The sequence below is a fragment of the Mirounga leonina genome, unplaced genomic scaffold (genome assembly GCF_011800145.1).
Source record: "Mirounga leonina isolate KUSES-001 unplaced genomic scaffold, KU_Mleo_1.0 Mir_125, whole genome shotgun sequence".
NCBI classification, from domain to species: Eukaryota; Metazoa; Chordata; class Mammalia; order Carnivora; family Phocidae; genus Mirounga; species Mirounga leonina.
This window is the reverse complement of record NW_023270305.1, coordinates 52341839-52366627: the sequence shown is the minus strand read 5'-3', so window position 1 is coordinate 52366627 and position 24789 is coordinate 52341839. Positions and strand designations below refer to the sequence as shown.

At 44.1% G+C, this 24789-nt stretch overlaps 2 protein-coding genes across 11 annotated transcripts in view; one reads left to right on the top strand and one right to left on the bottom strand.

Annotated features, from left to right (window-relative positions):
- The first annotated feature begins 4568 nt into the window (after positions 1 to 4568).
- Positions 4569 to 24789, top strand: part of LOC118008084 (activator of 90 kDa heat shock protein ATPase homolog 2-like) — a 30581-nt gene continuing 10360 nt past the window's right edge. The window contains exons 1-8 of one of the 8 annotated variants that reach the window (XM_035001476.1): positions 4569 to 5595; positions 9632 to 9755; positions 15626 to 15711; positions 15962 to 16038; positions 18831 to 18919; positions 19624 to 19740; positions 20140 to 20241; positions 21143 to 21260. In XM_035001476.1, the coding sequence (XP_034857367.1) occupies positions 15701 to 15711; positions 15962 to 16038; positions 18831 to 18919; positions 19624 to 19740; positions 20140 to 20241; positions 21143 to 21166 (420 nt within the window). In that variant the 5' untranslated portion in view covers positions 4569 to 5595; positions 9632 to 9755; positions 15626 to 15700 and the 3' untranslated portion in view covers positions 21167 to 21260. Of the gene's footprint in view, positions 5671 to 9631; positions 9756 to 12550; positions 16039 to 16447; positions 17834 to 18830; positions 18920 to 19623; positions 21843 to 24789 lie in introns of those variants that run through there. The other 7 variants (XM_035001477.1, XM_035001478.1, XM_035001480.1 and 4 more) reach the window with 7 other exon arrangements.
- The window catches only part of USP34 (ubiquitin specific peptidase 34), a 262229-nt gene continuing 258798 nt past the window's right edge, over positions 21359 to 24789 (bottom strand). The window contains exons 78-80 of one of the 3 annotated variants that reach the window (XM_035001473.1): positions 24555 to 24698; positions 23415 to 23574; positions 21359 to 23222 (exon numbers count right to left, since the gene is read on the bottom strand). In XM_035001473.1, the coding sequence (XP_034857364.1) occupies positions 22615 to 23222; positions 23415 to 23574; positions 24555 to 24698 (912 nt within the window). In that variant the 3' untranslated portion in view covers positions 21359 to 22614. The remainder of the gene's footprint in view (positions 23223 to 23414; positions 23575 to 24554; positions 24699 to 24789) is intronic. The other 2 variants (XM_035001474.1, XM_035001475.1) reach the window with 2 other exon arrangements.

Below are 24789 nucleotides of genomic sequence, written 5' to 3'. Positions count from 1 at the left end.
AGAGGACGGCAGCTCATGATACTCTGATTGCCCACCATGTTGGTGCCCATTCATTCTGCTTCCCCCAATGACTTTCCTGACTTTCACATCTTTGTTAGTGCTTTTCTTCTTTGGTTTGGACCGAGGTCTCCCATATTTACCTGTTAAAATTCCATCCACCCTTCAAAGGCCCAGTTCTCTCCTTTCATATCCCTTCAACCAATGTCTTCTTTTACTTTTATGTATTTATTCATTTACCCAATATTTATTGAGAACTGTTATGTGCTAGACGCTGGTGATTCTCCAATGTGCAAAACAGATCAACAGGTAGTTTGTAAGCTGTTGCATTTGTCTTTGGGTTTGCTACAGCTGTGGCTTTCCAACTAAAAAAAACCCTTAGTGTAACTCTCACATAACACACATAACACACACACACAGACACACACACGTAATGATTTAAGAAATATCTGCTTTTATCATATGTAATCACTCTGATAATTTAAACTCATTTCATTTCAGTCAGCAGATGCCTACTGAATTGATTTTATAGCCTATTAATAGGTTGGAACATTTAGGTTTGAGAAGCATTTTTTCCTTTTTTTCATTCAGTCATCCGTACAACTCCTGGCCTTGCACTGTGTGCTGGCACAGCTCTGGCCTTGGGCTCAAGAGAAGGAAGAGCTCCTTCTTCAAGGCGAGCAGGCCGGTGAAAATAATACAGCTTGAGAGCAAATGGCTGTACACAGTGCACTACGGGCTATCATGTGCTTTGGGCAGATGTGCACTTTGGTAGCTCCATAAATGTTAATGGGATTAAGTCAAACTGCAGCATAGGCATTTGAATTATAAAAATAAATGAGAACAATGACTTTCTCAACAGCAGGATCTTAGCAGCTTGTAGATCTACTGTGATGTGAAGCTTGAATCGAAGTCCTGACTCTCTAAAGCATTGCTAGTAAGAGTCAATCATGGATATGTACTCTTCAGCTCCTTTCTCTAGACACAAAGAAAGTGTGGTGGAGTTAATTGTGTTTAGAAAAGGTGGCAATGATTTGGGCTTACCCCAGTGCTGATGGGAAGAAAGACATACTTAGTCTTTTTTTTTTTTTTTTAAGATTTTATTTATTTATTTGACAGAGAGATACAGCGAGAGAGGGAACAGAAGCAGGGGGAGTGGGAGAGGGAGAAGCAGGCTTCCCGCCGAGCAGGGTACCCGATGTGGGGCTCTATCCCAGAACCCTGGGATCACGACCTGAGCCGAAGGCAGACGCTTAACGACTGAGCCACCCAGGTGCCCCAAGAAAGACATACTTAGAACATTTCTCATTTCTTCCCCCAAAGCCTGTCAGGGTTATCACCCTCACTTTGCTGCAGGCAAAATGCCACCTAAAGTTGTTCTCTCCCCATCCGGAAATCAAACCGATCAAAACCAAGCTTGGTATAGAAACATTCATCCTAATCCTTTCTCCTGGGTCTTCCAATCCCAGGTTGACCTCACCTACCTTTGGACTCCTCTCTTCCCCTTGCTTCTGGGCTTTGCCCCACGACCTGGACAGAGACCTTTTTCTCACCAGCTAGTCCCCATCAGCATATGAAAACATTTAAAGGGAAAAGGCAAAACCTCCCTTCATCCCACATCCCCATCTAACTACTCTCCATTTCTCTTACTTACCGTTGTCAGACATTTTGAGAGCACGCCCTCTGTCTTCTCACCCCCCATTCACCCCTCTGTCAAGAGTGACCTGGCTTCTGCCCCCATCATTCACTGAAACTGCTCTCTGCAAAGGGCCCATGGACCCTCTTGTCAAATCCAGAAAACAACTTCTTACCCTACCTGCACTTTTCAATATCTAACACTGCCAGCCACTGCCTCTATTATGGGCCTTGGCTTCCATGATGAAATGCCTTCTGCCTGTCCCTTGAATGCTGATCTCCGGAGTCATAACATAAACCCCTCTCCTAGCCCCTTTTCATTCTAGTTTTTCAGGGTGATGTTGACTAACCAAGCTGAAAGTCCCAGCCACTGAAAAACACTTCCCCTGCTACACTCCAATATCCCTCCTGCTTAACGATTCCACTTCCAAATACCTATCTGTGGCCTCCTTTCCACCTTGAAAAATCTCCCTCCCCCCAGTTTTTATCCACGCCTGTCAATTGTTCAAAGTTTCTTAAGAATGACTTTTCTAATGGGCACCTGAGTGGCTCAGTCTGTTAAGTGTCTGCCCTCAGCTCAGGTCATGACCCTGGGTTCTGGGATTGAGCCCCTCATCAGGCTCCCTGCTCAAATATTTTAATAATAATTACATTAATTCTGAAGATTTTCTTTGTGAAATTACTTTTTGGAGCAATTTCTTTTAGGCCAATTTAATTCTTGATCAATTACATAGAATGCCTTTTCCATTTGCACTGTAATAAGATTATTTCCATTAGGATAAATTTTTGTGTAAATATTACAAAATATTTTTGTTCACATAAAATTTTAGTGATTATAGCTTCTGCCTTTGTATATTTTCTGATGTCTTATTTTCCCCCAGGTTACACTTATATATATCTAAATCTTACCATGTAATGTTCTATTAGTAATACTCTGTATGCAATCTCTACCCCCAATGTGGGGCTCAAGCACAGGACCCTGAGATCAAGAATGACATGCTCTACTGACTGAGCCAGCCAGGCACCCCTCTATGAATTGGATAAAAGATGGAACAGTGGGGGCGCCTGGGTGGCTCAGTTGGTTAAGCGACTGCCTTCGGCTCAGGTCATGATCCTGGAGTCCCTGGATCGAGTCCCGCATCGGGCTCCCTGCTCGGCAGGGAGTCTGCTTCTCCCTCTGACCCTCCCCCCTCTCATGTGCTCTCTCTCATTCTCTCTCTCTCAAATTAATAAATAAAATCTTAAAAAAAAAAAAAAAGATGGAACAGTGAATCCACAAGAAAATGGTGCCCATTTACTACTGCCATTGCTGTTCTTTTCTATTTGATACCTTGTGTTTGTGTCCATGCCTTTGGTGAAGTAAGGCTATGAAAGGTGAAATCAAAAAAAAAATTTTGGGGGGGGGATCAAAACACTCTGAACACTTTGTTGGGGATCAAACACTACATACTACATAAAAGCGGCTTTTTGGAAGATGATGTTGGAATGTAGTAGCTCCAATAAGCAGATGGAGGAAATGTTTCCCACCAGTGAATGTGATGAGCACAGTCCACAGGCAAAGGACAGGCCACCACAGGGGAAGGGAAGAGTCAGGTACTTCCACAATTCATTGTCATTATCCGTTTTCCCTGCTAAATATTCATAGACACCTCCATCATTTCCCCTATAGTTGGTGCAGTTTTTGCAGGACGGTGAAAATTCGTGAATGACTGAAAAATTGCGTTAAGCTGCAATAATATGCACTTGCGATCACATTCTTTGGTCATCCATGAAGGATTATTACGTGAACAAAACGGAAACCTCCCTGAAGTAACTTAGAACTTGGTAGCTCGTGCTACTTGCACAGGTGCTGGAAAGGCGTGGGAACCAGCGTGAACCAGCTCTGCAGGAACGGAACAGGAGTACGGGGTGAAGAGAGCGCGCACAGCGCAGACCGCAGCGCACCATGGGCACGCTCGGACCCGGAGCCGGGCGCACAGCAAACCGCGCGACCCAGTGCTTGCGGCGCATGCTCCAGCGCCAGGTTCGCCGAGCGCCAGGTTCGCCGAGCACAGTTAGCGCGGCCGCCGACAGCCCGCCAGCTGCATCCCCAATACCGCCCTCAGGCGTCGCTTATTCACCGTCCCGCTGGCCAGCACTGAAAATGGCCACTGCAGTGAGAATAGTGAATCCTTAAACGGCATCCGCGTCTTTCGCAGGCGGCCGAGGCTCCCCCTTCGTGACCCCTGCAGTTGCGAGTCCCGCCGCAGGCCCGGACTCCCGGATTGCGCCCCTCCCCAGCCGCGCGTCTCGGACGCCTTTCCCCCCGTCAGGCCCGCCTGCCGGATCCCGCAGCCCCGCGCCGACCTTTGCGGCCTCCCGGCCTCTCCGGCCCCCTCCCCCCGCGCCCCTGCCTCTCGGAGCCCTGGCCCGGCTCCCGCTCCCTCCGCGCCCCGCAGCGGGGCGGGGCGGGGCGGCGCGGGGGGCGGGGTTTTCTGGCACTTTCTGGGCGCCTGCGATCCCAGGCTCGGAGGCCGGAAACGTCGCTACGGAGCCGCAGGGCAGCCCGCGTCGCGGCCCTTCCTTGCCGTCAGCCGAGGCCGCGCCGCCAGCGCAGACATGGCCAAGTGGGGCCAGGGGGACCCGCGCCGGATCGTGGAAGAGCGGGAGGACGGGACCAACGTGAACAACTGGCACGGGTGCGGCCGGGCGGGGGCCGGGGCTTTCGGGCCCCCTCCCTCCCGAGCGTTGGGCGGAACGGTGGGGCCCCTCTGCGAGCAGCCGGCTCCCCGTGCGCTGCGGGGTGCGGTGGCCCGGCCTCTCCGGCGCTCCCTCTGTGGGGCGGGGCCTGCACAGGTGCAGAGGATTCCCTCCTCCACCAGCGGCTCAAAGAGCGGCTGTGATTAGCCTCAGCGGAGTCTGGAGACCGGGGTGGGGGTGCGGGTGGGGGTGGGGGGCTTATCTGCTTTGGCTGTGGGACTTCAGTTTCCTCCTATTGAAAGTTGGTCTGGGCGCCATGAATGGTGTCTGCCTGGCCTCTTCAACTTCGACAGTCTGTGACCTTAAGAGCTCCCCTCCCCCCCTTGATGTTTCTGGAAGTTAAAAGGAGCTAGTAGTGTGTGTGTGTCGGTCTGTATGTAGTGAATTTGGATCTCAACACGATGGGCCTCGGGTGAGCCCTGCCTTCCTTCTAGGAGTTTGAACCGTTGCACATCGTTTTTGTATGGCATGTGGAACGTGGGCGATTTCTGCCTCCCTCGCTCCCGCACAGTTTCAGGAAGTGATGCAGCATCACTGCGGGTACACTGTGGTGCCTCAAGGCCGTCAAGCCGAAGTTGGGGCGGGTCCGGGGCAGAGTAAAGCCGTCAGCCGGGGGGCGGCTTGTTGAGGGAGCCCTGGCCTCTCCTTTCCCCGGCATTGTCGCCGCGGACACATCAGGGGCTTCTCTCACCTCATTTCCACTCGCTAAAATGGGAACATTTATTTGGGAAGATTGCATGAGATAATATATGCACTTGATAATGTGTCTTGTTTTGATTAAAATTAAAACTTTTTGTACGGCCCAGGCTTTGCCCATCCATTTTCCAGTGGGTGGGATTGCTAGGCCCCCTTTCCCCCAGAATAAGCCAGTGTTTTTAAGACAAAACACTACATAGTGGATAATAATATCTTAAGGAACTGAGCAGGAATGTTAAAAGATATCTGGTAGAAATCTGGTTGAACTTTGAGGGTGGCAGGGCTCTTAGGGCTGCCTGAGAGGCAGTGGGCTGATCTGGGCTGGTCCGGGCATTACCCCCACGCCCCAGACTGGCATGCGGCTACCAGCTGGGGCCTCCACTCACGGCTCTGCCCTTCTGGTCCCTGGCAGGACAGAGCGGGATGCCACCCGCTGGTCCAAGGGGAAGCTCCGTGACCTCCTGGTGGGCATCGTCGTGGAGAACGAGGCTGGCCGCGTTGAGATCAGTGAGCTGAAGCAGGTGGAAGGTGAGGCTTCTTGCAGCAGCCACAAAGGAAAGCTGATTTTCTTCTATGAGTGGAACATCAGGCTGAGCTGGAAAGGTAACGGGGCGCTCAGGGCACAGCTAGGAGCTGGAGGCAGCCTTGGGGCAGAGTCAGCTGGTGTAGTATTCATTCCTTCAGTAGATATTTTTAGAGCTCCTGATGGGGCCTAGCACTCACTAGCCCCTGGATTTGGTGTGTGTAGTTCCAGACATCCTTCTGTCATGTAGAGTGCCTTGTCTAGCAAGCCGGGGGGCTTCCCTTTCTCCCAGCACTCATTGCTTAGAGCCCTTCGATTTTAGCAGCACTCGTGTCTGCCAGGCACTTGTGAGCCCTAGAGTTTTCTGGAGCTGCCGGAGCACTCTTTCCCTAGACAGCTGCCTGCTGACTCTTCTGGGTCCTTTTGGTCTTTGTCCTGAGTGAAGCCACCCGTCTCTATCCTCTAAAAATTGCAGGTCCCTTCTTTGAACTCTCTCTTCCTGCTTTATTTTCCCCCAAAGCACTGATATTTGGTATCTTTATATGGTTACTTAAATATATTACTATTCTGGTTCCCTTCCCAATCAGGGCAGGGATGATTTTTTTTTTTTTTAAATATCAGCTTTATTGAGATCTAATTCACATACCATACAGCTCACCCGTTTGAAGTATACAGGTCAGTGGTTTTCAGTGCGCTCACAGAGTTGTGCAGCTCCCACTACAGTCCATTTCAGAACATTTTCACCACTCACAAAACCCTGTCCCCAGTAGCAGTCACTCCACAGTCTTTGGCAACCACTAATCTGTTTTCTGTTTCTGTGGATGCATTTGCCTATTTCCTATCATCTATATAGATGGATTTGCCTATTCTGGGCGTTTCATATAAATGGAATCATAGAGTATGTGGTCTTTTGTGACTGGCTCCTTTTTTAAAAATTTTAATTCCAGTCTAGTTAACGTAAGTGTTAAATTAGTTTCAGGTGTACAATACCGTGATTCAACAATTCCATACGTCACCCGGTGCTCATCATGATAAGAGTACTCTTTAATCCCCTTCACCTGTTTCATCCATCCCTCCCACCCACCTCCCTTATGGTAACCATTAGTTCTCTGGAGTTAAAAGAATTTTTTTTTTTTAAGATTTTATTTATGTATTTTACAGAGAGAGAGAGACAGTGAGAGACAGTGAGAGCGGGAACACAGCAGGGGGAGTGGGAGAGGGAGAAGCAGGCTTCCCGCGGAGCAGGAAGGGCCCTGGGATCATGACCTGAGCTGAAGGCAGACGCTTAACGACTGAGCCACCCAGGTGCCCCAAGAGCTGCCTTTTTTTTTTTGGCTTGTCTCCTTTTTTCCCCTTTGTTCATTTGTTTTGTTTCTTAAATTCCACATATAAGTGAGATCATATGGTAGTTGTCTTTCTCTGATTCATTTAGCTTAGCATTATATTCTCTAGCTTTGTCCGTGTCAGTGAAAATGGCAAAATTTCATTCTTTTTTTATGGCTGAGTAATACTCCATTCTATATGTGCAACATCTTTTTTATCCATTCATCTGTCAGTGGGCACTTGGGCTGCTTCCGTAGTTTGGCTATTGTAAATAATGTTGCAATAACCATAGGGGTGCATATATCCTTCTGAATTAGCGTTTTCTTTTTGGGGGGGGTAAATAGCCAGTAGTGTGATTACTGGATCCTAAGGTGGTTCTATTTTTAATTTGTTGAGGAACCTCCGTACTGTCTTCCACAGTAGCTGCACCAGCTTGCATTCCCACCAACAGTGCAAGAGGGTTCCCATTTCTCCACATCCTCACCAACAGCTGTTGTTTCTTGTGTTTTTTATTTTAGCCATTTTGATAGGTGTGAGGTGATATCTCATTGTAGTTTTGATTTGTTTCCCTGATGGTAAGTGATGTTGAGCATCTTTTCATTTGTGTTGGCCATCTCTGTGTCGTCTTTGGAGAAATGTCTGTCCATGTCTTCTGCCCATTTTTTAAAATAATTAAATTTTTAAAAAGATTTTATTTATTTATTAGAGAGCACGCACAAGCAGGGGGAGGGGCCGAGGGAGAGGGACAAGCAGACTCCCCACTGAGCAGAGCCCGACATGGGGTTCAATCCCAGGACCCTGAGATCAGGACCTGAGCTGAAGTCAGATGCTTAACCAATTGAGCCACCCAGGCACCCCTGTCTTCTACCCTTTTTTTTTTTTTTAAAGATTTTATTATTTATTTATTTATTTGAGACAGAATGAGAGACAGAGAGCATGAGAGGGAGGAGGGTCAGAGGGAGAAGCAGACTCCCCGCTGAGCAGGGAGCCCGATGCGGGACTCGATCCCGGGACTCCAGGATCATGACCTGAGCCGAAGGCAGTCGCTCAACCAACTGAGCCACCCAGGCGCCCTTTCTACCCATTTTTAATTGGATTATTTATTTTTTTGGTGTTGAGTTGTATCAGTTCTTTTTTTTTTTTTTTTTACTTACTTTTTTAAGTAAGCTGTAAACCCAACATGGGACTCAAACTCACAATCCCAAGATCAGAAGTCACAGGCTCTACCGACTGAGCCAGCCAGGCGCCCCAGTATAAGTTCTTTATATATATATATATATATATTTTTTTTTTAAGATTTTATTTATTTATTTGATAGAGAAAGACACAGCGAGAGAGGGAACACAAACGGGGAGTGGGAGAGGGAGAAGCAGACTCCCTGCCGAGCAGGGAGCCCGATGTGGGACTCGATCCCGGGACTCCAGGATCATGACCTGAGCCGAAGGCAGTCGCTTAACCAACTGAGCCACCCAGGCGCCCTCTTTATATATTTTGTATACTAACCCTTTATCAGAGATGGCATTTGCAAATATCTTCTCCCAGTTAGTAGGTTGCCTTTTAGTTTTGTTGATTATTTCCTTTTCTGTGCAGAAGCTTTTTTTTTTTTTTTAAGATTTTATTTATTTATTTGATAGAGCATAAGCAGGGGGAGTGGCAGGCAGAGGGAGAAGCAGGCTTCCCACAGAGCAGGAGGAGCCCGATGTGGACTTGATTCCAGGACCCCGGGATCATGACCTGAGCCGAAGGCAGTCGCTTAACCAACTGAGCCACCCAGGCGCCCTGGAGGCTTTTTATTTTGATGTAGTCCTTTTTTTTTTTTGAGCACATGGAGTTGGGGAGGGGCAGAAGGAATCCAAGAGAGACATTCCTGAGTGGGCTCCACACCCAGCGCAGAGCCCGAGGCCGGGCTGGATCCCGTGACCTGAGATCATGACCTGAGCCGAAATCAAGAGTCAGACCCTTAACTGACTGAGCCACCCAGTTACCCCTATTTTGATGTAGTTCTAATAGTTTATTTTTGCTTTTATTTCCCTTGCCTCAAGAGACAGATCTAGAAAAATGTTACTACGATGTGTGGCTGATGTCAGAAATTACTGCCTATGCTCTTCTAGGATTTTTATGTTTGAGGTCGCACATTTAGAGGACTGGCTCCTCTCACTTAGCGTAATGTTTTCAAGGTTCATCCATGTGGTAGCATATTCCTATCCTTTTATGGTTGAATGATATTCTGTTGTACAGATAGAGCACGTTTTGTTTATCTGTTCATCAGTTGATGGACATTTGTGTTGTTTTCATTCTGTAGGTCATTTGGTCAGGTCCAGATTAGTGTCTGGAATGTTGTGTGCTTGTTGAAAGAGTAAGTTTCTCCTGTGATGCCTAGTTACCGGGTGGTCAACATTCTGTGCTCAGTGAATACTTGTTGAAATAATCATGGATGTGAAGAGGTGAAAAGGAAGAAGAGGAGAGAGGGAGAGAGCTAATTCTAGAAGATTGTACTGAGTTAAAGTTTGGGCCTCTGCTCAGGAGTCTACTCCTTTCTTAAGAGTTGGGTCAGAGAGTCCCACAGTAAGCTGGCTGTGGGCCTCCACCCTGTTGGCCGCTTTGCTCGAGCCAGGCTTGGGCTCAGGGAGGTGCTCAGGAAGCATCAAAAAAGTCCACTTCTGCCTTGGAAACTTCTGGCTAGGGGTTTGCTCTCATTTGCTCCCTCATTGTCTGCAGCTGGCTGGATCATAGCAGGGTCTGGAACCTTCTACCCCACGCCACCCCCAGGACTGGGCTCTGAGGGTCCCAGGGAAGTTCATGGTCTCCCTCACCTCAAAGCAGCTGCAACCTCCTTTGGAAGGTAAGACCGAGCTATCCAAGACAGCAGCTAGAGGGCAGGCTGAATGGGGCCTGCCCTGACCACTTGGGCTTTCTCCTCTGGCAGTGAGTCCCAGAAGAGGCAAGTGGGCCCTCTGGAGAAGAGTCAACATTCTGGTTTTGTTTTTTTCCTTCTTTTTTTAATTAAATTTTATTTTAATTTTCCCCCACCTTTATTGAGACACAATTGACTTAGAACATTGTATAAGGTTAAGGATGATTTTATATATATATGTATATATATAAAATGGAAATGATTACCACAGTAAGGTTATTTAACACATCCCTCACTTCATATAGTACAGTTTTCTGTGTATGTGGAGAACTTTTCAGATTTACTTTCTTAGCAACTTTCAAATATACAGGACAGTGTTGTTAACTGTAGTCATCAGGCCGTACATGACATCCTCCGAACTTACTCTTGTAACTGGAAGTTTGTACCTTTGTGTCCTCTGACCACCTTCCACATCACTGGCTCCCTGCAACCACCAATCTGCTCTCTGTCTCTAGGAGTTTGGTTTTTCTAGATTCCACATACAAATGAGATCATATAATTTTTGGCTTTGTCTGACTTATTTCACTTAGCATAATGCCCTCAAGGGTCCATCCATCTTGTCCCAAATGGTGGGATTTCCTTCTTTTGTATGGCCGAATACTATACTTGTGTGTGTGTGTGTGTGTGTGTATCTACTACATTGTTTATCCATCAGTGGACACGTAGGTTGTTTCCATGTCTTGACAACTGTAAACAATGCTGCAGTGAACATGAGGGTGCAGATGTCTCTTTGAGATGGTGATTTTATTAACTTTGGATAAATACCCAGAAGTGGGATTGCTGAATCATATGGTAGTTTTTCTTTTAATTTTTGAGGAACTCCACAAAGTTTTCCACAGTGGCCGCACCGGTTCGCATTCCTGCCAAACAGTGCATGAGGGTTCCCTGTTCTCCACATCCTCGCCAACACCTGTTGTCTCTTTTTGATCTAGCCATTCCAGCAGGTGTGGGGTGATACGTCACTGTGACTTTGATTTCCCTGACACTTAGTGATGTTGAGCATCTTTTCATGTACCTGTCATCCATCTGAATATCTCCTTTGCATCAATGTCTATTTAGGTCCTTTGCCCATTTTTAATGGGATTATTTGGGGTTTTTTTGCTGTCAAGTTTTATGAGTTCCTTATATATTTTGGATATTAACTTCTTAGCAGATAAGGTTTGCAAATATTTTCTCCCATTCTGTAGGTCGCCCTTTCCTTTTGTTGAGTGATTGTTTTGCCTGCAGGAGCTTTTTAGTTTGATGTTTTGCTCTTGTTGCTTGTGCTTTTGGTGTCCCATCCAAAAATTATTGCCAAGACCAGTGTCAGGGAGCTTTTCTCCTCCTCCTAGTTTTATGGTTTCAGATCTTTAATCCACATTAAGTTAATTTTTATAAGTGATAGAAGATAGGGGTCCAGTTTCATTGTTTTGCACGTGAATATTAAGTTTTCCCAGTACCATTTAATGAAGAGACTACCTTTTACCCACTGAGTATTTTTGCCTCCCTTGTCAAATATTAGTTGATCATATATATGTGGGTTTATTTCTGGGCTCTTGATTCCATTCCATTGGTCTCTGTGTCTGTTTTTATGTCCATACCATACTGTTTTGATCACTGTAACTTTGTAGTAAAGTTTGAGATCAGGAATTGTGATGCCTCCAGCTTTGTTGTTCTTTCTCGGGATTGCTTTGGCTGTTGGGGGTGTTTTGTGGTTTCATGCAAATTTTAGATTGTTCTGTTTCTGTGAAAAATTCTATTGGCATTTTGAGAAGGACTGTATTGAATCTATAGATGCTAACTTTGGGCTTAGTTTTTTTTTTTTCTAACTCTTTGAGACATAAAGTTAGGTTCTTTATTTGAAATCCTTTTTTTTTTCCTCGATGTATGTGCTCATTACTACAAACTTCCTGCTTAGAACTGCTTTTGCTGCATCCTGTAGGTTTTGGTGTGTTGTGTTTCTATTTTCATTTGTCTCAAGGTATTTTTAAAATTCCCCTTTTGATTTCTCTGAGCTATTTGTTGTTCAGGAATATTTGTTTATTTCCATGTATTTGTGAGTTTTCCAGCTTTCCTCCTGTTACTGATTTCCAGTTTCATACCATTATGATTTGAAAAGATATTATAATTTCTGTATTTTTGAATTTGTTGAGACATGTTTTGTGTCCTAACATGATTTATCTTAGAAGATATTCCATGGATCCTTGAGAAGAATGTGTATTCTGTTGCTGTTTAATGGACTATTTTATATATGCCTGTGAAGTCCATTTGCTCTATAATGTTTAAATCTGCTGTTCCTTACTGATTTTTTTGTCTGGATAATCCATTGTTGATCGGGGGTATTAGAGTTCCCAACTATTGTATTGCTGCTTATTTCTCCTTTTTGTTCTGTTAGTATTTCCTTTACATATTTAGGTGCTTCAATGTTGGGTACATAAATATTTACAATTGCTATATCTTCCTGATGAGTCAGTCCCTTCAGCATTATATAATAACCTTTTTTTTTTTTTTAAAGATTTTATTTATTTGAGAGAGAGAATGAGATAGAGCATGAGAGGGGGGAGGGTCAGAGGGAGAAGCAGACTCCCTGCTGAGCAGGGAGCCCGATGCGGGACTCGATCCCGGGACTCCAGGATCATGACCTGAGCCGAAGGCAGTCGCTTAACCAACTGAGCCACCCAGGCGCCCATAATAACCTTCTTTAGTTTTTTTTTTTTTTGACCATTTTTTCTTAGTATTTTGTCTAATACAAGTGTAGCTACTCCTGCTTTTTTTTTTTGGTTACCATTTGCTTGAAATATCTTTTTCATCCCTTCACTCTCAGTTTATGTGTATCCTTTAAAGCTAAAGTGAGTCTCTGTATTATAGGCAGCATATTGTTGGATCTTGTTTTTTGTTTTTTTCCTGTTTTAATCCATTCAGCCATTCTGTGTCTTTTGGAGAATGTAATCCATTTATGTTTAAAGTAATTATTGATGGGTAAGAACTTACATTTGCCATTTTGTTAATTGTTTTCTCACTGTTTTGTAGATCCTGCGTTCCTTGCTTCCTCTCTTATCTTCCTTGATGGTCTGATGCCTTTTCGTGGTGGTATGCTTTGACTCCTTTATCATAATCTTTTGCGTACCTACTACAGTTTTCCTCAGGTGGTTACCCTGAGACTTACATGGAATATATTTATAACATGCTATTTAAACTATTAACAACTTTGGTAGCATACAGAAATTTATACTTCTTCCCTCCTCAGATTTTAGGTTATTGATATTACAATTTGCATATTTTCATATTGTGTATCTAGTAACAAATTATTGTATTTATGGTTATTTTTAGTATGTTTTAATTTTTAAATAGAGTTGTAAGTGAATTATGCAACACCATTGCAATATTAGATGATCTGACTTTGTGTATTTACCATTACCAGTGGGTTTTACACATTCATATATTTTTATGATGCTAACTTCAAATAACATCTAGTTCAGTAATTCTTTCTTCTGCTTGGTCAGTTTAGCTGTTGAAGCTTTCTGTGTAATTCTTCAGTTCAGTCATTGTATTCAGCTCCAGGTTTTCTGTTGTGTTTCTTTGTGGTTTCTGTTTCTTTGTTGAATTTCTCATTTTGTTCGTGCAGTTTCTCCTAATTTTGTTTGTCTATGTGTTCTTATAATTCACTAAACTTCTTTAAGAGATTTATTCTTAATTACTGGTCACATAGTTCGTGGATCTCTATTTCTTTAGGATCTGTTATTGGAGCTTTATTAGTTTCCTTTGGTGGTGTCATGTTTACCTGATTCTTCATGAGCCTTAATTCCTTGTTTTGGTATCTGCATATGTAAGTGATTTCCTTTTCCAGAATTTATAGGTTTGCTTCAGTAGGAAAAGACCTTCACCATTCAGCTTAATTTGGGTCACTTGGTGGGTCATCTAGTAGCATTTGTGGTGGGCAGGGCATGCTGTTGGGATCTCTAGTTGAGTGGGGCCACTGCTCATACTGTGATCAGGGTTGGAGGTCGGGGCTCTCCTGGCTGGGCTCCTGTGTTCAAGCGGAGTCTGCTCCTGTTCAAGCAGGGTTGCTGGGCATACTCCCTGATGGGGTGTAGCTGCTCGCTGTGCTCCATGGTCACATGGGTCCTCTATATGGGCCTTGCAGTTACCTCTGGTCAGGGGGCAGTCCCTGGATGTGTTCCCTGGAAGGGCAGTGCTACTGTTTGGACTCTATGATTGGGCAAGGCAATGGGTGGGTCTCCACCATTGCTCCTGGTTGGATGCGGTCTCAGGCTGTGCTCCCGGACCAGATGGTTCTGCTGGCTAGACTCTGTTCGGGTGGGGCCACAGGCAGGGCTTCATGATTGGACCTGGCCTCAGGCTGTGCTCTGTGATCAGACTGTGCCTTGAAGTTGGATAGGTCTGCAGGCTTCACTTCGAGATCAAGGAGCCACTGGCTATGCTCTGCTGTTGAGCAACATTGCTGGCCAGGCTCTCTGGTGGGATGGGCCTCCAGCTGTATCCCACAGTTTGTTGGGGCTAGGGACTACGCTCTGTATTTGGGTGGGGTCACTGTCTGGACAAAGCCAGAAGCTGTGTCTAGCATTTGGGCAGGTCTGTAGGCTGGGCTTCAAGGCTGCTTAGGGTTACTGTTTGGGCTCCCTCGTTCTGTGGGACCAGAGACTGTGCTCAACAATTGGGCAGGGCTGTTTGGCTTCCTGCCCAAGTAGGGCTGGAGGATGGGCTCAGTGGCTGCCCAGATTCTCTGGTCAGGCTTCCTGTATGGTCCGGATGATGGGAGGCTCCACCAGCAGTTGAGTGGGGCTGCAGATTTGCTTCCTTGCCTGGGTGGGGGCAGTAGAATGGGCTCCACAGCTGGTTTCAGTCCATTGACCAGGGACCCTAATCAGGCATAATCACCAGCTGAGCTCCCTAGCCACATAGGGCTGCCAGCTCAGCTCTGCAGAAGGGCGGAGTCACTGGCCAGGATCTTTGCTCATGCTCTGCTGTAGTAGGAACACGTTCCAACAAGATTTGAGTGTTGGTTATTTCAAGTCCTGCCCTGCTTCTGTCTGATTCCCAGTGGTTCCTGGGAGCTGAGACCCAGATGGGCCTTCTAGGAAGCATCCCCCAATGCTAGGGGACCTGGATGTTTTTCCACCTGAAGAAACCACAGCTCTGTGCTGGCAAGAGGGAGGGGTGATTTGGTCAGTTTTATCACTTCTCCTACGCTTCTCATTTGGCCCTTTGTCTCTGGTCCATAAGGGTGCACTCTGGTATTTTCACAGTGGTGTCTCCTCTATGGATACCTGCTAGTTGGTCTTGTGAGGGAACCTGAAGTCAGGAATAACCTATGTTGCCATCTTGATGTCCCTGAAATCAGCACTTTGGTATTGAAAGAAATCCAGCTACGTGGAGTCCATGCACAACTTCCCCAAGCCATCACCTGTCTCCCCTCATGCTTTCCTTGATTAGACCTCACTGCCCCTTTCTGGCCTCCATCCTTTATGTGACTCCTCGTCAAGACGGCCCTTTATCCTGATTTGACCTGGTAAAGAATATTGGGGGAGGAAAACAAAAGCATTGGTTAAAGGCCCACTTCCTCCGACCTCATCCTTCCACCCGGCCCCTAGTTTTGTGTGCACTCTCATTGGCCAGGTTTTACCTCCACCTTCTTTATTCGCTTACCTCTGTTGGGGGCTAGGAGAACTACCTGTGTGGTGGCAAAGCCTTGAACCTGCCTTGTCATCCTCTGTGGTGGCACCCTGTGAGAGGGGTGGGCAGTTTTGCATAAACCAGTTGTTACTTTGTGATTGAAGAACGTATTTTGTTCATTTTAGTTGTAATTAAAGAATCTGGCGAAAAGCACAAGGGATTGATTGAAATACTCAACCTTTCTGAAGAAAATGAAGTAGATGACACTGAGGTGAGGTATCTGCTAGTTTCTTTTGTATCCTCCCAAGCTTATGCTGTATAATATTGGGCATTTGAAAAACCGTTAATAGACTCTATGATTCCTTTGTGGTGGTTTTGGTGAATTGTGTAGGGTTTGTTTGCCAAGAAGGTGTGCTGTACTGTGGGAGGCAGTGTGGGGTGTGGAACGGAGCGGTGGAGGAAGAAGAGCAAGGCCCAGGAGCCCTAGGCTGCCCCTCATCCCAGGTGTGGCGCCTGCGCAGGTTCATCTATGACTCTGGGCTGGTGGCAGGTAGATGTGACCGTGTACAGACTGGAGCGTGCTCAGGCAGATGCCCAGGTGGGTGAATGGGGTTTTGTTTCTGCCTTTTTTTTTTTTTTTTAAAGATTTTATTTATTTGACAGAGACCGTGAGAGAGGGAACACAAGCAGGGGGAGTGGGAGACGGAGAAGCAGGCTTCCCGCTGAGCAGGACCCTGAGATCATGACCTGAGCTGAAGGCAGACACTTAACCACTGAGCCACCCAGGCGTCCTGTTGCTGCATCTTTGCTGTTTCCCTTTAGTGGTGAAAATTCTCCGCTTTTAGCTGTCCTCTCTTTCAGTTATATTGCATGGTTTTGGGTAAACTAGTTAGTTGCCCCTTGGTTTGACTGGCTCTCCTAGCTCTCCTGAGAGGTGGAGCTTTGTGGAGCTCCCAGACTTTGTTTTCAGGGATTGCCCTCTTGAAGCTGAAAAACTTGGTTGGGGGTAGGGGGTGGGGTGGGGGCCATTTGTACCATTTGTCGATTTTCCAAACTAAGATAGTATGATAGAGGGTCTTTTTGATTTGTGAACCTACTTAAATGTGAATTCTTAACAAAGAGAGAAAAACTAAACCATACTGAGCTACTTGCCTATGACTGGCCTTTAGTAAAGGTTATCAAATGCCATAAAAGTGGGGCTGTGTCAGACCCATCTTTAGACGTGTGGTTGCCGTTATTTAAGGGCTGTGATTTCACTTCACTATATTCAGATCCAGCTGAAAAGTTTTTCATCAGCATATTAAACTGGCCTTTTAGATTCAACCCTTGGTGGCATTACAGGACATACTGGGACCCATGACCTGGGACCAGGCCCAGCTCAAGTGAATCACAGGAACACTAAATATTTCAAACCAACACCTCTTTTCATTCTGAGACTACCACAGACACATTCTCAAGAGCCAGAGCGGCATTCGGATGCTTCCCTCTTCCTGTCTGCCCCCTTCTCCCCACTCTCTTCTTGTCCCTTTCCCCCCTCCCTCTTTCTTTCTTCCTTTCCCAATTTTCCTCCGCATCAACAAAGTGTAGCCCAAGGCCACGTTATTATGGAACTTGATTTTCCTAATTACACTGGCTTTGGGGTTCTAGACCAGCGCTGTTCAATAGAAATACAATACAAGCCACATATGGAATTTAAATTTTTCTAGTAGCCGTATTAAAAAAGTTAAAGAAACAGGTGAAATTAATTTTAATACTTTTATTTAACCAAATATATAAAAATACCATTTTAACATGTAATTAGTATCAAAATTAGAGATTATTTTACATTCTCTCTTTGTATTAATTCTTCAGAGTCTGTTGTGTATTATTTTACACTTCTAGCACATCTCAGATCAGACCAGCCACATTTCAAGTGCTCAGTAGCCAAATGTGGCTAGTGGCTACCGTACTGGACAGCGCATTTCTAGACCCTGATAAAAGCCATGGGGTGACTATATCATCAATATAATACATACACATATACACATAACATTTTATAGGCAAATTAAGGGGTTCACATTTCTAAGAAGTCCACTCCAGATTTGGCCACCAACCCAGTCAATGGACCTTTGATTAAAAAACCCTTACAGCTTCTCAAAGTCTGTGAAGAAACCTGGTGCATCTCTCTTATATCCACTTCTTCCCCCTCCCCCAGCATCATAGCGCTTCTCCCAGCCATTTGTTCTGATGTTGTGAGAGTACATCAAACCAGATTTTCTTAGGGTTTGTATTTTCCTGATTTGTAGGTGAATGTGAGTAAAAAGGTGTGGATATACTGAAGGATCTTACGAAAACTGCAGGCACTGCCAAGGTCAGGGAGGCCCTTGGAGATTACCTGAAGGCACTTAAGACGGGTAAAGAAGGCAACCCTTGTGAACCAGAGGGTCCCTTTTCTATTTACGCAAGTTATGCTCTGTACTATGGTCTGGATTCCCAGGTTAGGGTGATGTCTGTTAAGGCTTCAGAAACAGCTTTTTATGCTGCAGGATAAATTGTAATCTGAAGGTTGAGAGCTAGTCATGAGTAAGATCACAATTAGTGACTATTGGTATCGTACACATCGCAAACTATTTTGCCTATGGAATTACTAAGAGTTTTCTGGAACGATAATTTATTCAGTTGTTTGTGTAATTTACTTGTTCAAGGTTTATCTTCGCTCCTCGGTGTAAGCTCTAAGGGGGCATGGAAGGTGTGTGTCTTGTTCACTGCTGTAGCTCCAGCTTCTGGCACAATGCCTGGCACATAGTAGGTGCTTATGAATAAATCTTTGTTGAATGAATGAATGAAGGAATGAAAGATATTGCAGATAGAGTTGAGATTTACCTAGATCGTATCTACCCTGCGTAGAAGTGAGGTTATTGTCTTCTTCCCTAAATTAGTCACCTGCCAGGCAAAATGACCAGTGGGGCCTGAATGTCTGCACCTCATCCTTGGACTCTGTTACTGGAGTATCTAGGTGTTACAGGCTTGAATACTGGAAGGCCAAGCTTTGTGAGGTGGTGGTGAAGCAATTAAGTGTCTGGATTTGACAGGTGAAGGTCATAAAGCTAGTAGTTGTTTTATAAAATTGAGCTTTTTGGAAAACAATTTGAAAATACCACTCTTTTATCAAGAACTAAATAAAAGTGAAGCATTTGAAAAAAGAAAAGGCATTTGTTGCTATAGAACTCATGTTCATGAATTAATTTTGTATGTAAAAACATGCTATGGCCTTGAAATTCTCAATGATAAAGGAATTCTTTATAAATATCCATTCTCTTATTTTCTTATAAGCTGTTTGGATTTTCTGCCTTACTGGTGGTGCTCAAAGAATTTTTTTTTTTAAATCACTTCCTGTATGTTTCTTTTTAGAATTTACAGTGGGAATGATTTTACCAACAAAAGCCATGGCAACCCAGGAACCGACAGTTGAAAGGAAACTGAGTGAGAACACCTTGCAGGTTGTCCTCTGGGGCCAGTATGTAGGGAGGGAAAAGGAAGTGCTTAATGAGGATGCTTCAAAGCCCTAAATGATGAACTGTAAAGGTTAGTGAGGCCAGCCGGTTCATCCATCTTTGCATCCCTTGCCATTTTGAGGGGAAATGATGAAATAAGACTTCTATCCTTGATGGAAGGGAATATATAAACAGGGCTTCTTGTGGGATAAATATTGAATTTAGTTCAAGACCATGTTCCAAAGGCGGGTTCTTTGGTAGGAAACAGATTATAAAACCAGGCAACTTTGAGGTTCACCTACAACAATGGAAAAACCTCTCCAGACTTTCAGATTGGGTGGTTTTAGGTCCCATCCTTGGCATCTGGTGTTGGGGAATTGACACCCTTTGGCCTTAAGTGCTATTGTCCTTCATCTTTATGCGCTCTGGGCCATTATGTACACGTCCAAGAAGGATTTGGGGCGTTAAGCGATGACCTGGGAGTGGAACAAAGTCGAAGAGCTCATAGGAACAATGAGCTCTGTTTCACAGTAACCAGGGTTGGTGGTGTTAAAAGGCTTTTCATGCTATTTCCATGTGTCTGGAAAAGGGTAGTGTGAAATTTGGGGACATTTTGGTATTTTATTAAGAGGGGAAGACTGAATTTTAAAATCTAAGTAGCTTGATCCCTGGCTTGCTAGTTAGCCTTTGGAACCTCTTCTCTTCTTGAGATCCAGGCTGCATCTCCAATGGGGTTGTGGGTAAGGATCCCCACCATGGCACTGCACGTGACGGAACTCTTCGACGCCACTACAGAGCAACTGTACAGCATCTTCACTGTGAAAGATGTAAGTAACTTCCCAAGCTAGGATCTTCAGTGCTGACACTGGGAGACAGTGTGCCACTAAGAACGGAAGCTGGTTTTTCATTTCCCATATGGCCATGTTCTTACAACTGAAGCGATCTAGAATGGTGGTGATAGAAATCTTTAGGATAACTTCTAAAAAATTCAAGGGGGTAGAAGATGGGCAGTTTGGGGAAACAGATCCACGTTTAGGAGATACATTACTGAGTTTTCTCCCTCTGAGGGAGAGGGAGAGAAAGCTCTACGTAAAAGCTACAGATTCAGAATTAGGAAAGGGGAAAAAAAAACCCAACTACCTTAATTGTTAATACTTTGCATTTAGGTTAAAAAGGTGATAGGGCACACTGGACTAACATGTCTGCTCTGTGTTTTGCTTGGTTAGTTGGTGCAAAAATTTTCTAAATCTCCTGCTGTATTAGAAGCTGAAAAGGGAGGGAAATTCCTAATGTTTGATGGGAACATCACCGGTGAATATACAGAATTGGTAAGTGATCTTTAGGGTTAAAAAGTAAGCTGGGACTGACTCTTCTGTTAATACTGCTTTTGTTTTTTTTTAATTTTAGTAATTTCTACAGCCAGCATAGGGCTTGAACTCATGACCTCAAGATCAGGAGTCGCATGCTCGTCCCACTGAGCCAGCCAGGCGCCCCAGTATTGCTTTTTAAAATCCATGCTTTTTAAAAAAAATTTGCTTTGGTTTTTTATCTGGGCTCACAGAAACTGGAGAACATTATAAAGTTGGTTTTGAGAACATTATTAAGTATACTTGGTTGTAGAACAAATAAATGTTACACATACTAAGTAATGATAAAGATGAAGACTGAGTTTGCACAGTAATTGTGCTAATGCTTATGGTTTTAGAAGAAGGAAGTAGAATTCTTAACTCCTGCTGTACAAGTTTCACATTTTGGCCACCTAAAGCATAAATCATTAGGGTCTCTGCATTGCCTCAGCCCCGACATCAGTTCTGTAGGGGTTACCAATGTCACTGCACTTCTGTCCTCGAGGCTGGTGCTGTTAAGGACGTTTTGGCACGCAGGAACAGTGGATTTTCAGTGGCGCCGCTGTATGACCTTGAAGATGGGACTGTACCATTGTTCAGTACTTTTAGTGCTCAGGGATTTCCTGTATTGCTGGAAGTTGTAAAAGCTGTCTTAAGGGAATTTCCCCTTTGTTTTTAGTTGACAAAAAGATCATGAAATGGAGATACAGGAACTGGCCAGAAGGTATGTTACTAGTATTCTTTGTTATAAGAGTCTAGAAACACTCAGGCTTGCCCCCATGCTCCAGCCCCCGACACGCTGTAAAAAAAAAAAAAAAAGTAGTACTGTATGGACAGTTTTCCTTTTTGTAATGCAGTAATAAGCTTCTTCTTTTCTTTCCAGAACACTATGCGACAGTTGCACTGAGTTTTGTGCCTACTCCAGGGCAAACTGAATTGCAGTTAGACTATACAGGAGTTCCTGTCTGTAAAGAAGAGAGCATGAAATTCTGTTGGCAGAAGCAGCATTTTGAAGAAATAAAAGGTTTACTATAGCTGACCCAACCCTAAATGGTTGAATTAGAAGATTTTTATGGGGTATTACTTTTTGTAAGCAGGAAGAGTGTCAAGTTTACCTCTTCCCCATTACTCCTTTTAAAAAAGAAAACACTCTTACTTTATACTGGGTGAAATCCATGAGCTTATACAGAATTCAAAGCACTGTTTGAATCTTTACTACTAGACTCTCATTGGGTTAAAAGTAGCAAGCAACCTGAAAAGTCAGGATTAACCTTACCTCCCATAGCTGCTCCTCTGGGAAGAGACTGAGCCTCGGAGGACAGATGGTTGCTGTTTCCCACTAACGCTTGTCCTAGCAAGCTACTTTAGCTGTATTTTTAGTTCAGGCAGACAAAAAAATAAATGGCACATTGATACTATTCCTTTGTCTTACTTCAGGGTTTCTAAGGTCTGTAGCTCTTAGGTAGCAAAGCAGCAGCATGTCGCGTTCAGAAGCATGTTGATGTGAGGTGCGTTGGGCCACGTCACGCGGCTGCTCCCCGCAGCAGATGTGCTCTCCGGGCGGAGGCCTGAAAGGCTCTGGGGTAAGTGACTTTTCGGGCCGCCACTACCATGATGGAAGAGAATATAATGGAGAAGTGCTTCCCTCCCATTCACAGTTTTCTCATTACTTTCATCTGAGAAGACTAAAGCAATGTTAAATGTAAACAAATGAAAAGTCATCACAATCCGTTTAATTAAGTGCACAGAATAGCAATCAATCAGTCAGTCATGTCAATAAAAATAAAACAATTATTTTTACATCAAGTGTGCTTTATTTCCTCCACAGGTATTCTGTTAAATAAAGCACCATTTATATACTGCCAGGCCACAGCTAAAGAGGATTCTTTACAGAATCAAATTTCTTGTGGTTGTTCCGTATACAAGTAAACTTAATTTTGATAATAAGAACCACAGCGATCGGAGGCGATCTGCCTCTATTATAAGGTACAAAACTGGCACAGAGGACACCATATTATACACAGTAAAAATGCTGTAAGTTTAAATTACATTGTACAGGGCCAGGGAACCCTGTTCCTCCCAGACAGCCATATGAAATGAAAGCCACTACAGTGAACTCTTAATTAATTACATAAAACATATCCATTATCTGATTGCCCTTTAGAAAGTATACTGAAGATGCAAATTTTTTCATCTGGCGTTCTGCCTGACCAAGAATTAAGCCTATAAATCTATCTTGCCATTCAAGCAGAGAGCACTGGACAAACTGAAGCACAAAAACAGAAATAAGCAAAACTTATACAAACAGCATTGGGGGGAGAGGGGACCTTAAAAGTAGACATGCTACATCTAATGTCAAGAAGCAGCTTGGTTTCCTTTGCCAGATATCCTTGTGACCACATGGATCGTAGATTCAATGGTCCTACACAGAGTATCTAAAATGTCGTGTTGCTGCATGTGACTAAAGAGTCCTCTGGAATGGCCACAACTGAGTGATAAAGCAGCCTCAGGGTCCTGGGAGGGCAAAGCTTGGCCATCACAGCTTCTCAAGTCAGCTAAGTCAGAGAGAACTGCAGAGATAGAAGTAGAAGGGAACTCGGATTCTTCCTCAGCTAGGTTAGAATCCTTGGAACAGTGGAGGTCCTTAAATTCTTTACAGTCTTCAAATCTACCATCACTGGCCTGTTCTTCTGCATGCTGTGACCTGATATTTGACATGTCTTCTGAAAACGAAGATGGAACTTCCATTCGATATTCTTTAACAGAACTATTTTCAGGGGAAGGAAGATCTTGTTCAGTTCCTGGATCAATGATTGAGGAGTCTCTTGTCTCATTGTCTGAAGTGCTAGTTGGGGTTAGGACCTCCCTGGTTTCCGTTTTCAAGTCGCTGATACAGCTGTCTACAGCGTGCTCCTCATCACTGCTAACACGCCTTCTTTTAACAGGAGTTGCCCCTTCATCATCTGTGAAAATGAACATCATTCTCTGAAAGGAGTCATTAAGATCACACTGGGGGTGTTTGCAGGAGATTTTCTTTTTAGCATCATATGTAGGAGACCCAACTGAACAGACAGCTATTGTAAAGTCAGTTATACCGAGTGTATTCTTCCCCTCTCCCACCCTAAAAGTAATTGATATTAGTCCAGAAAGCTAACCTTTAGTTTTTCTTTCTTTGGCTTCTTGCTCTTGGAGTGAGTTTCTCTGCTGCAGACAAGTCCTGCATTTGCTTAAAAGCTCTTGCAGAGTTGGAATTAGAGCTGGGTTTAATTGTTTGGGAGTGTGTACTGACAGGAGCAAAGCAAGTGCCCGCAGATCCTGTAAAACCCAGAGAGGAACATTTACAATTCTAAAGCTAACATTTTGACACAGTTGTTTACTTTCCCAGGAATCCATTCTGGTTTCTCTGGCATTTTTAGAGAATGCTAAAACTAGAGAGCCAGGATTAGGATATTACTCTATTATCATGCCACTAATTAGGTCAGACTGAAGACTCACATAGTTTTCTGAAAATGGAAGAGGCAAAAAAAGGGATTTAAAAAATAAGCCCTGAATTATCCATGAGAAATTAAGGCCTCAATCTAGATATCATAGTTCCTCAAATATGCCGATTTCTGGTGCAAGTCTCATAGTAAGGCCATTCTTGCTCAGCTCTGTAATCTATTCTGGCATCTAAGCAACACGTGGTTACTGGGGAAGCAGTAAAATGCTGCTGGACAGGTGCTAGCATTCCATTATTGTATGACCCAGCCATCATGGACATCTATTTAAGGCAACGGATTCCCTTGTTTTAACTGGCTTTATAATCAGTAGATCATTAATCTGATTGTTTCAGTTATTTATGAACCATAAGCTGTGATAGAAACATCACATGTTTTCAAAAAATGTAAACAAGTAGAGATAAAGGCAATGTCTCCCTCTCGGTGATCTTACTGCCCTTAGCATTTAATGACATTTGCTCATGTCTTCCAAGGTAATACAAAAGTGTGTACTACATACTTCAAAGGCATAGAGAACACATATTTTTAAAGAATTTGGTTTTTCATCATATGTGATTTTCAGAGTTTGAGTAAGTTAAAGTTATGATAGTAAAAATCATACTAAAGCCAAATTTAGAGATGATTTAAGGAAAATACTGAAGTACAGGATTATTCTCTCCCACAGTTCTTATCCTGCTTATTTTTTAAAGATTTCGTTTGTAAACAATTCTACACCCAACATGGGGCTGAAACTCACAACCCCAAGATCAAGAGTCGCACTCTCCTCCGACTGAGCCAGCCAGCCACCCCAATTCTTACCCCATTTAAAGAAGCACTTGCTTTGGAAATTTCAACTCGGTTGGTGAAATCAGATTGCAGGTTCTGATACTGATTTATCAAGTTTGTAATTAGGGTGCTGATCAAATTGGCACAGTTTGCTTCAGAAAACACTTGACCTTGAACCTGAAAAAAAAAAAAAGATTAAAAAAAATCTCCAAAAGACCAACATAATGAAAACACAACCATTAACACATTGGAAGTAACACATTGAGTT